The sequence below is a fragment of the Mytilus trossulus genome, chromosome 5 (genome assembly GCF_036588685.1).
Source record: "Mytilus trossulus isolate FHL-02 chromosome 5, PNRI_Mtr1.1.1.hap1, whole genome shotgun sequence".
NCBI classification, from domain to species: Eukaryota; Metazoa; Mollusca; class Bivalvia; order Mytilida; family Mytilidae; genus Mytilus; species Mytilus trossulus.
In genome coordinates, this window is record NC_086377.1 from 75728667 (window position 1) to 75741149 (window position 12483).

General features: G+C 33.9%; 1 protein-coding gene across 1 annotated transcript in view; it reads right to left on the bottom strand.

Moving 5' to 3' along the window:
• Positions 1-12483, bottom strand: part of LOC134718312 (uncharacterized) — a 76310-nt gene that overhangs the window by 47448 nt on the left and 16379 nt on the right. The window contains exons 5-6 of the mRNA XM_063580807.1: positions 11152-11241; positions 4317-4341 (exon numbers count right to left, since the gene is read on the bottom strand). Coding sequence (XP_063436877.1) covers positions 4317-4341; positions 11152-11241 — 115 coding nt within the window. The remainder of the gene's footprint in view (positions 1-4316; positions 4342-11151; positions 11242-12483) is intronic.

Consider the following 12483-nt stretch of genomic DNA (forward strand, 5'->3'; position numbering starts at 1 on the left):
TCTGGAACAAAAAATCCACCAAAATGTTACATCGAAAAAGAGCCTTCCTCTGTCAGTCATTGTGTTGAAATTATACACAATAATTGATAAATGCAAATTTGAATAATTTTATGACGTGTTTACTGATAGAAGGACGTTCTGTCTTCAAGGATTATATAAACATGGGTAAACAATCACCATTCAAGTGTAATGACTCGTGTAATGAATGAACTGACAAATTTGGCTATGTTGACTTACAAAAAGATCTTTTAAAGCTAATCATTTTGCTATTGAAAGTTCTTTTAAATCTTTTATAGTTTAGGTGGTAATAACACTGTGTAGCATCACCACCGGATAAAGGTACCCCCAAAGCGGGTCAGGTAAGTTCACATTCTTCTTTTTTTTATTATATTCTACTTTTCGCTGACAAGTACGATTCTGTGATACTGATTCCCAATAAGGTAGCTTACTATTTAGGCTGATTATGATCCTTTATTGGCTGTCTCTCTCTTCAAATCGTCACCTGAACGAGTGGTAACTGTTCAAAGAAGCATGTGACAAGTTCAAAAAGTATGATAGACAAGAATAATTTGTAAAGGGGCATAAATGGGGAATGTATCCATGGGACACAGATGATGCCCCCGCTTGGACATAACATTATAAAGGGACATAACTCAAGAACTGTAAAAGTGAAGCTACCTAAATTTGTACTTGATCTGAGTTTTGTGGTAATAAGCATTGTGTATACGTTTCATAACATATAGTTGAGGCAAACTGAAGTTACTGAAAATTCAGCATTTTTTCCATTTGTAAAGGGGCATAACTCTAGAACGGTAAAAGTGACGCCACCAAAATTCAAATTTACTTGTGTTTTGTGGTAATTAGCATTGTTCATAGGTTTCATAACATTTGGTTGAGCAAACTAAAGTAAGAGAAAAGAAACGAATATTTCAGCAATTTTTCCATTTCCACAACTCTAGAACTGTAAAAGTGACGCCATCTAAATTCAAACTAGATCTGAGTTTTGTGGTAATCAGCATTGTGTATATAAGTTTCATAACATTTGGTTGAGGCAAACTAAAGTTAGAGAACAATAAAATGCTCCGCTTGATACGACCGATGAGGTCAAACCCTGAACAGTTGGGGCAATTATGGACACAACATTCAAGCTTGATACAGCTCTGAATTTGGATTGTGATATATATAAATATTTGACACAGCATAGGTTTCTGACACAGAATGAATGTGGTCTAAGAACTTAAACATTTTTAATTTACCTATTATGGTTCAATATCCAAAATCTAAACACATGGTTAGATTCAGCATGTCACAGAATCCAAAGAATTCAATTTTTGATGAAATCTACATATAAATCAGAAATAACTAACTTAAAATGGAATATTTTAAATAAAAAAAAAGGAAAAAAAATCCCCCCCCCCCAAATTTTTTGAACCCTCTTATGATTCATCACCCCCAAAACTCCCTTTGTGGTATGGTACCTTGCAGTACAATTTCAGAGAGATCCATACACTTAAACACAAGTTATTGTCTGAAAACTAGAAAAAATGCTTGTTTTTTGGCCCCTTTCTGTCCCGAAATTCCTAAATATTTAGGAAATTACCCAAAACTCAAACCCAGCTTTCCCTAGTGATATGGAACCTTGTATTACAATTTCATAAGATCCATACACTTACACACAAGTTATTGTCCTGAAACTAGAAAAGTGCTTGTTTTTGCCCCTTTTTGGCCCCTAATTCCTAAAATTTTCAGGCATTTACCCCCCAAAATCATTCCCAGCCTTCCCTTTGTGGTATGATACCTTGCAGTACAATTTCAGAAAGATCCATACACTTGAACACAAGTTATTGTCTGAAAACTAGAAAAATGCTTGTTTTTTGGCCCCAAATTCCTAAACATTTAGGGCAATTACCCCCACACTCAAACCAAGCTTTCCCTTTAAGATATGAAACCTTGTAGAACAATTTCATAAAGATCCATACACTTACACACAAGTTATTGTCTGGAAACTAGAAAAATGCTTGTTTTTTGCCCCTTTTTGGCCCCTAATTCCTAAAATTTTGCCCCCAAAATAAATCCAAGCCTTCCCTTTGTGGTATGATACCTTGCAGTACAATTTCAGGGAGATCCATACACTTGAACACAAGTTATTGTCTGGAAACTAGAACAAGAGTCTTTAAAGAGCCTTTGTCACTCACCTTGGTATATGTGAGTTAAACAAAGGAAGCAGACAGTTCATGACAAAATTGTGTTTAGGTGATTGTGATGTGTTTGTACATCTTACTTTACTGAACATTCTTGCTGTTTACAATTATCTCTATCTGTAATAAACTTGTCCGTGTAGTTTCAGTGGAAAATGTTAGTACAAATTTAAAAATTTTATGAAAATTGTTAAAAAATTACTATAAAGACAATCACTCCTAAAGGGGTCAACTGACCATTTCATTCATTTTGACTTATTTTTTAGTCTTAAATTGCTGTACATTATTGCTGTTTACATTTTATCCCTATCTATAATAACATTCAAGATAATATCCAACAAGAATGTGTCCAAAGTACACAGATGCCCCACTCCCACTATCATTTCCCATGTTCAATGGACTACGAAATTGGACAAAAAATATAAATAGGCATTCTATCATTAAAAAGATAATATCATAGGAAACATGTGTACATACTAAGTTTCAAGTTGATTGGAATTCAACTTCATCAAAAACTACCTTGACCAAAAACTTTAACCTGAAACATGCACTTTCATTTTTTTATGTTCAGTGGACCGTGAAATTGTGGTCAAAAGTTTAATTTGGCTTAAAAATTAGAAAGATCATATCATAAGGAACATGTGTACTAAGTTTCAAGTTGATTGGACTTCAACTTCATCATAAACTACCTTGACCAAAAACTTTAACCTGAAGCGGAACAGACTGACAAACAGACGGACGAACGAACACACGGAAGAACAGACGCACAGACCAGAAAACATGATGCCCCTCTACTATCATAGGTGGGACATAAAAACAGCAAAATTTCCAATTCAGGGGCAGCAACCCAACAACGGGTTGTCCCATTCATCCCAAAATTTCAGGGCAGTTAGATCTTGACCAGATAAACAATTTTACCCCATGTCAGATTTGCTCTAAATGCTTTGGTTTTTGAGTAATAACCTAAAACTGCATTTAACCTCCATGTTCTATTTTTAGCCGTGGCGGCCATCTTGGTTTGATGCTTGATCACCGGACACATTTTTTAAACTTTATACCCCAAAGATGATTGTGGCCAAGTTTGGATTAATTTGGCCTGGTAGTTTCAGAGGAGAAGATTTTTGCAAAAGATCATGGAGATTTACGAAAAATGGTTAAAAATTGACTATAAAGGGCAATAACTCCTAAAGGGATCAACTGACCATTTTGGTCATGTACTTAATTGTAAATCTTACTTTGCTAAACATTACTGCTGTTGGGTTGTCTCATTCATCTGAAAATTTCAGGACAGATAGATCTTGACCTGATAAACATTTTTACCCCAGATTTGCTCAAAATGCTTTGGTTTTTGAGTTATAAGCCAAAAACTGCACTTTACCGCTAGGTTCTATTTTTAGCCATGGTGGCAATCTTGGTTGGTTGGCCAGGTAAAAAAAACACAGTTTTTAAACTAGATACATCAATGATGATAGTGGTCAAGTTTGGATTAATTTGGATTAGTAGTTTAAGAGGAGAAGATTTTTGTAAAAGTTAACGACGACGGACGACGAAAGACGACGGACGCCAAGTGATGAGAAAAGCTCACTTGGCCTTTTAGGACAGGTGAGCTAAAAATGCTTATTTTTGGCCTGTAATTCCCGAACTGTTGGTACCATAACCCCCAAAATCAATCCCAATCTTTCTTTTAAGGTATTGAACCTTATGGTAAAATTTCATAGAGTTCCATTCACTTAAACTAAAGAAATTGTGCGGAAAAACAAATGAGTCTTCGGACGACGACGACGCCAACGTCATACCAATATACGACCACAAAAAAAAATTCGGTCGTAAAAAAACGAATATTTCAGCTATATTCCCATTTGTAAAGGGGCAAAACTCTAGAACGGTAAGAGTGACGCCACCAAAATTCAAACTTTATCTGTGTTTTTTGAAAATAAGCATTGTGTATAAGTTTCATAACATTTGGTTGAAGCAAACTAAAGTTAGAGAACGGAAACCAATTTTGGGACGTATGGAAGTACGAACAGACGGGCAAGTGTAAAATTTAATGCCCCTTCCGCTACGGCGGGGACATAAAAACCATGATAAAGAATACTCGCAGATCATAACTGGACTTACCTTCTGGAGTCTGTAACATTACAGTCTACAAAAGAATATACAATCTGATATTATATAAAAATTCATAAACTTGGTGTGTCCACGGTAAAATATAAAGCCATTCAGACAAGAAAATCAACTGTTTGATTTCGAGCAAAGAATTGAAGAAAAAAAATGTCAGACATCAACGAAAAATAACAACTGGAGGATAGGCTTCAGAATTGGAACATGCACATACAGAATGTGGCGGTTAAACAGGTTTGCAAGTGCTCAGTCCCCCAAAACCTGAGACAGTGGTGCAACAACACAACACAATAACATATCGTGAACATCAGTTTGAAAATATCTGACGTATCAGTTCGAAATGAAGCACACAAAAAGAAAGATACAAGTCACAAACCAGATGCTCCACAGGGCGTAGCTTTATACGACCGCAGAGGTTGAACCCTGAACGGTTGGGGCAAGTATGGACACAACTTTCAAGCTGGATTCAGCTCTAAATTTGGATTGTGATTTAATGGTTGACACAGCATAGGTTTCTGACACAGAATGAATGTGTTCTAATGAACTTAAAATTTTTGTTTTCTCTTAGAGCAATTCACAATGCTGTTGAATATTAATCCTCTCAAAAAAATGTTTGAAGAAATTTTCTTTTTATTTATGAAATTTCAAATGAGAAAAATTGAACCCAATTTTTAAATCACATCCCCCTTTCCCTTATTCCAAAACTAATCTCAATTTAAATATTCTAATGGAGTTTGCAACAATAACTACTCATTTAAATACATCATAAAATATTAAGATGTAAAAAAACTGCTTGTTATCACTGAATGGTAAAGATTATTCAAATTGATCAGTTGGTAGTAAAATGTGAATATACATAGTATATTGTATATAACAAAGATTTAAATTGATTCAGGACAAAGAAAGATAACTCCAATTAAAAAAAAATTCTTGCAATAAGATATTTCTTGCTTACTATTCTGGACAAAGAAAGATAACTCTAATTAAACAAAAATTTGCTATTTCACAATATTGTGAAATTAGATATTTCTTGCCATTGCACAATACTGTGCAATTGAAAAAGACTTGCTATTGCACAATACTTAATATAATAATTTTAGATCCTGATTTGGACCAACTTAAAAACTGGGCCCATAATCAAAAATCTAAGTACATGTTTAAATTCAGCATATCAAAGAGACCCAAGAATTTATTTTTTGTTAAAATCAAACTTAGTTTAATTTTGGACCCTTTGGCCCTTAATGTAGGCCAATTTAAAAATGGGACCAAAAATGAAGAATCTACATACACAGTTAGATTTGGCATATCAAAGAACCCCATTTATTCAATTTTTGATGAAATCAAAAAAAGTTAAATTTTGGACCCAGATTTGGACCAACTTGAAAACTGGGCCAATAATCAAGAATCTAAGTACATTTTTAGATTCAACATATCAAAGAACCCAACCAATTCATTTTTTGTCAAAATCAAACTAAGTTTAATTTTGGACCCTTTGGACCTTAATGTAGACCAATTTGAAAACAGGACCAAAAGTTAAGAATCTACATACACAGTTAGATTCGGCATATCAAAGAACCCCAATTATTCAAATTTGATGAAATCAAACAAAGTTTAATTTTGGACCCTATGGGCCCTTTTTTCCTAAACTGTTGGGACCAAAACTCCCAAAATCAATACCAACCTTCCTTTTATGGTCATAAACCTTGTGTTTAAATTTCATAGATTTCTATTTACTTATACTAACGTTATGGTGCGAAAACCAAGAAAAATGCTTATTTGGGTCCCTTTTGGGCCCCAAATTCCTAAACTGTTGGGACCTAAACTCCCAAAATCAATACAAATCTTCCTTTTGTGGTCATAAACATTGTGTTTAAATTTCATTGATTTCTATTTACTTAAACTAAAGTTATTGTGCAAAAACCAAGAATAATGCTTATTTGGGCCCTTTTTTGGCCCCTAATTCCTAAACTGTTGAAACCAAAACACTCAAAATCAATCCCAACCTTTCTTTTGTGGTCATAAACCTTGTGTCAAAATTTCATAGATTTCTATTAACTTAAACTAAAGTTAGAGTGTGCGAAAACCAAGAAAATGCTTATTTGGGCCCTTTTTGGCCCCTAATTCCTAAAATGTTGGGACCAAAACTTCTTAAATCAATACCAACCTTCCTTTTGTCGTCATAAACCTTGTGTTAAAATTTCATAGATTTTTATTCACTTTTACTAAAGTTAGAGTGCGAAAACTAAAAGTATTCGGACGACGACGACGACGACGACGACGACGACGACGACGACAACGACGCCAACGTGATAGCAATATACGACGAAAATTTTTTCAAAATTTGCGGTCGTATAAAAACAAATCTAAATGGAAATTACAATTTATTAATTTTGAGCGTCCGAACTGATGAAGGATTTTTTTTTTTAAATAAATCAATAAATATTTATCTTAAAATATGTTTCTTACAATTTAGCTGGTCAAAACCTGATCAATCGGCATTTTAAAGGTCAAAGAATCCAGCGTTTGTCATAGTCAATGAAATTTAACTTTATAACAATCACATCATCATACTTTAATATGTCATATATATATAGGTTATAAGCTGAGAAAAAGTATAACCAAGGCCAGTACTATATTTTTACTTAACATAGATTATTTTCCAGATGGTTGCATTGTAAAGTAAATAAACATTATCTCTGATTTTTTTAGACTCTCATGCATATTTTTCCTTAGAAAACAAAGCATTGCCTTTCAATGTTGTCTTAATTTCATGTAGATGCATGACCTTTCTATAAATATGCATGGGTCTTGAAGTTGGCCAATTTTGGTAACTTATTGACTCTTTAATTTAGGTGATATATTTCTTGCTTAACACTAATTGACTCATAATTTGTCTTAAATTAAAGGGAGACAAATCTTGAAACCTTCAAATTTAGACCTCTATGAGTCAAAAGCAGATTTGTTTATACTTACTTATGTCTGAGCTCTGACTGATTACATGTATTTATAAACACAAAAAATATTGTTCTGTGGAACGGAGCATGTTGCAAAATATTTTTGGGTAAATTAGCAAAAATTTACGTGATGTCATAATTTCCACTTTGTCTACAATATTATGCTCTGCTCAGCAAACAGTATACCCTCAAACAGGGGGGGGGGGGTACTTCTGTTTTTAGTTAAAAATGGGTACAGAAGTGCGGCTGGAATGTGACCCCCCATCCATATATTAATACATAAAACTTTCAGCCCACTCATATATGAGGGTGGTTCTTAGCAGGAAAACACCTTAAATCAGATGTGAATTGACCTTACACTGAAACACTTAGTGATACACATTCCCTTGACGCAATTTAACAACAGATTTTTACCCATCAAGAGCTTTTCCTTCCAGGGAACCGCAGCAATTCAACATAAAAAGGGTAAAGGGATTACTTCAGTTTTTCGGTTAAAATGGGTACAGAAGTGCGGCTGGAAAATGACCCCCCCCCCTCCAATCATATTAATGCAAAAAAAAATCAGCCAACTCATATATAGGGGTGGTTATGAGCACAGAAACACTTGAAATAAGATGCAGATCCAGGATTTGAGGGGGGCGCAAAAAAATGTTGTTCCACCGAGAGGAGCATGTGCGAAATCCTTTTGGGTAAAAATGCCGAAATTAAACCAGGGTTCTAATAGTATGGTGCAAAAAGTAAAATCACAAAAATACTGAACTCAGAGGAAAATCAATTTGGAAAGTCCATAATCACATGGCAAAATCAAAAAACAAAACGCATCAAAAACGAATGGACAAGAACTGTCATATTCCTGACTTGGTACAGACATTTTCAAATGTAGAAAATGGTGGATTAAACCTGGTTCTATAGCGCTAACCCTCTCACTTTAATAACAGTCTCATCAAATTCCGTTACAAGATATTTCTTCAACAAAAAACATGTGATCAGGATAATTTGCCGATCGGAGGGAGGTGGAAAAAAAATTATGATTAAATTTTCAGAAAATCAAGATTTCATACTCCATATGTATTTAATCCAAACTGAAAATTGTAGTTTTTTACTATTTCTTAAAACATTATAGGTTGGACAGCAATAAACCACATACCAAATAAATTTGTAATTTGTAATTTGAAAGAACAGAATATAATATAGATAAAAGGCAAGTTTTATGACAATCAAAGTTATAGAAATTTTTAAAGGTGACCATCTGTATTTAATCCAAACTGAAAATTGTAGTATTTATTTACTATTTCTTAAAACATTATAAGTTTGACAGCAATAAACCAAATACCAATATAAAATTGGTATTTTTTATCATTCAATGTTTTCCCTATGTGTTCAGTACACAAAATCTATTTCCGAAATTTTTTGGGGGATTGACAAAAACTGCTAGAAGTGCCAGACAGATTTTTTTTTTTTACCAAATCAGGGTCAGGATAATTTTTGTAAAAAATCCTAGTCAGTTTTCACTCTATATGCCACCAATTAAAGGTACAGTCGACTCTCGATATCTCAAAGTCAGCCAGACCAGAGAAATATTTCGAAATACATATAGTTCGACTCAAACGAAAACCCGAAGTTTGACAGAACAAGGGACACAACTCTTGCTTAGCTTGGTAAAGATAAAATAAATCCGGTTGAATATTATAAGGGGATCGATACTCTTATAAAAGACAAGATCTATTGATTTTCATAGTTCTTTATTTCCAACCTTAAATTCCGTCTATATAAATGTTTCTATCAGTTTCTGTTTCCGTTCCATTTTCAGTTTCCGCCGTTTAGCAACACCCCCGAAAATGTACATGTATCACCTTTTTATCTGCCAATTTTTAATCCATGTTTAAAGTTTTCACTTGTAGTACAATACCAACGGTCTGAATGTAACTACTAAACATAGCCCCTGTTTTTTCTGGAAATCTTAAATAAATATAGTATGGAGCTCATTTGTCCTAAATTTTTAAGGCAAACTCATGAGCAAGTAAATTATGTCTAAAAATGGTTTAAATATATTTTTTCTTTCACTAAAAGTTTCATTTCTGCAAATTTTTTGGTTAGCTTAAGTAAACAATGACATCAAAAGCACTATATATATATTTTTTAGGGAAGGACCTCTTTAATATAGAACTTAACATTCTAAATTGGAGTGAGTGAATTGGTGGTCTGACATCTTTACCACTATGCCATATCTCACTAGAGTAACATTTACTGCACACTGCTTATTTAATGATGATGTGATTTATTTGTTTTGTATGTAATTTAAAAAGGTTGTGCAGGAAACTTAACGTTACTGAGTTTACTAATTTCATAGTGGGTTTATCTATGTAGGTTGCTTTGTCTACCCGCTACATACTGAAAGGTTTAAAATCTATACACAGGTTGACAGCATACTTTACATTTTGTAAAGATGTGCTTTTTGTTTTAATATATGATTATTACATATTTGCATAAACATGTAAATCAACCTTTCCGCACAGAGGTATGCATTATATATACATAAAAGGGAGATGATGTGATGTATATACCTAGGAGATACCAAGCCGATGACACATACAAGGACATGATGTGATGTATATACCTAGGAGATAGCAAGCTGATGACACAAAAAAGATGTGATGTATATACCTAGGAGATACCACGCTGATGACACATACAAGGAGATGATGTGATGTATACACCTAGGAGATACCAAGCTGATGACACATACAAGGACATGATGTGATGTATATACCTAGGAGACAGAAAGCTGAAGACACATACAAAGAGATGCTGTGATGTATATACCTAGGAGATAGCAAGCTGATGACACATAAAAGGAGATGATGTGATGTATATACCTAGGAGATAGCAAGCTGATGACACATAAAAGGAGATGATGTGATGTATATACCTAGGAGATAGCAAGCTGATGACACATACAAGGACATGATGTAATGTATATACCTAGGAGATACCAAACTGATGACACATACAAAGAGATGATGTGATGTATATATCTAGGAGACAGCAAGCTGATGACATTTAACATGAGATGATGTGATGTATATACCTAGGAGACAGCAAGTTGATGACACATACAAGGACATGATGTAATGTATATACCTAGGAGATACCGAACTGATGACACATACAAGGAGATGATGTGATGTTTATACCTAGGAGACAGCAAGCTGATGACATTTAACATGAGATAATGTGATGTATATACCTTAGATACCTAGGAGACAGCAAGCTGGTGACACATCAAAGGAAATGATGTGATGTATATACCTAGGAGACAGCAAGCTGGTGACACAAACAAGGAGATGATGTGATGTATATACCTAGAAGATAGCAAGTTGATGACAAAAGGAGATGATGTGATGTTTATACCTAGGAGATAGCAAGTTGATGACAAAAGGAGATGATGTGATGTTTATACCTAGGAGACAGCATGCTGATGACACATAAAAGGAGATGATGTGATGTATATACCTAGGAGATAGCAAGCTGATGACACATAAAAGGATATGATGTAATGTATAATCCTAGGAGATACCAAGCTGATGACACATAAAAGGAGAAGATGTGATGTATATACCTAGGAGATACTAAGTTTATGACACATACAAGGACATTCAACAGATAAGAACAGATTTGAAACATTTGTCTTTCACATATGCCAACATGTATATTAGGCAACAAGCTTGGAATTGTCAACTTACATTGTTAACTGATAACAAATACTACAATGACATTGAAAACTGCAGGCAACCGTTTTATTGTAATTTCTTTGTACCAAGTCAGTTTTGTCTATTATAATCTGTGAATATCTTTTAAAGTAAGACACAACTATTTACCTTAAGGAAGTCCATCAATTCTTCCTTTTTCCTTTTTCTCTCTTCATCATCATATTTTCCTATTTTTACCAGATCATAAGGAGTTTTACCCTGAAATACAATCAAATAATCTTTCATTAATTATACCCATATATATCTTTTATTTCAAAAACTGTAAAACAGTAAATAATAGGTAACTGTTGCATTAATTTTACCTATGCAATGCAGAATGTTGTCTTATTTATATATACAGTGAACCTAAACCAACAACAAATATGAAGTAACATTATAAAGAGATCAATGAATAATTTTTGAGATTTTGCTGTTAAAGAAATTATTGAATGATTGGTGTAGGGTGTGTGGGTGAAATGTGATAAGATGGTAGTTATATGTGTTGCTGGAGTATAATCAAATGGTAGTTTTGTTAATAGTGTATAATTGGTGTAAGATGTGTTGCTGGAGTATAATTAAATGGTAGTTTTGTTAATAGTGTATGATTGGTGTAAGGTGTGTTGCTGGAGTATGATTAGATGGTAGTTTTGTTAATAGTGTATGATTGGTGTAAGATGTGTTGCTGGAGTATGATTAGATGGTAGTTGTATTATATTGTATGATTGGTGTAAGGTGTGTTGCTGGAGTATGATTAGATGGTAGTTTTGTTAATAGTGTATGATTGGTGTAAGATGTGTTGCTGGAGTATGATTAGATGGTAGTTTTAATAATAGTGTATGATTGGTGTAAGGTGTAATGCTGGAATATGATTAAATGGTAATTTTGTTAATAGTGTATGATTGGTGTAAGATGTGTTGGTGAAATGTGATTAGATGGTAGTAAAGTGTGTTGCTGGAGTATGATTAGATGGTAGTTTTGTTAATAGTGTATGATTGGTGTAAGATGTGTTGGTGGAATGTGATTAGATGGTAGTAAGATGTGTTGCTGGAGTATAATTAGATGGTAGTTTTGATAAAAGTGTATGATTGGTGTAGGGTGTGTTGGTGGAATGTGATTGAATGGTAGTTTTGTTAATAGTGTATGATTGGTGTAAGGTGTGTTGCCGGAGTATGCTTAGATGATAGTTTTGATAAAAGTGTATGATTGGTGTAGGGTGTGTTGGTGGAATGTGATTGAATGGTAGTTTTGTTATTAGTGTATGATTGGTGTAAGGTGTATTGGTGGAATGTGATTAGATGTTAGTAAGATGTGTTGCTGGAGTATCATTAAATGTACACCATGTAGGATTGGTGTTAGGTGTGTTGGTGGAGTATGATGAGATGCTAGTTGTGTCAGTAGTGTAGGATTGGTGTTAAGTGTGTTGGTGGAGTGTGATGAGATGGTAGTTGTGTCAGTAGTGTA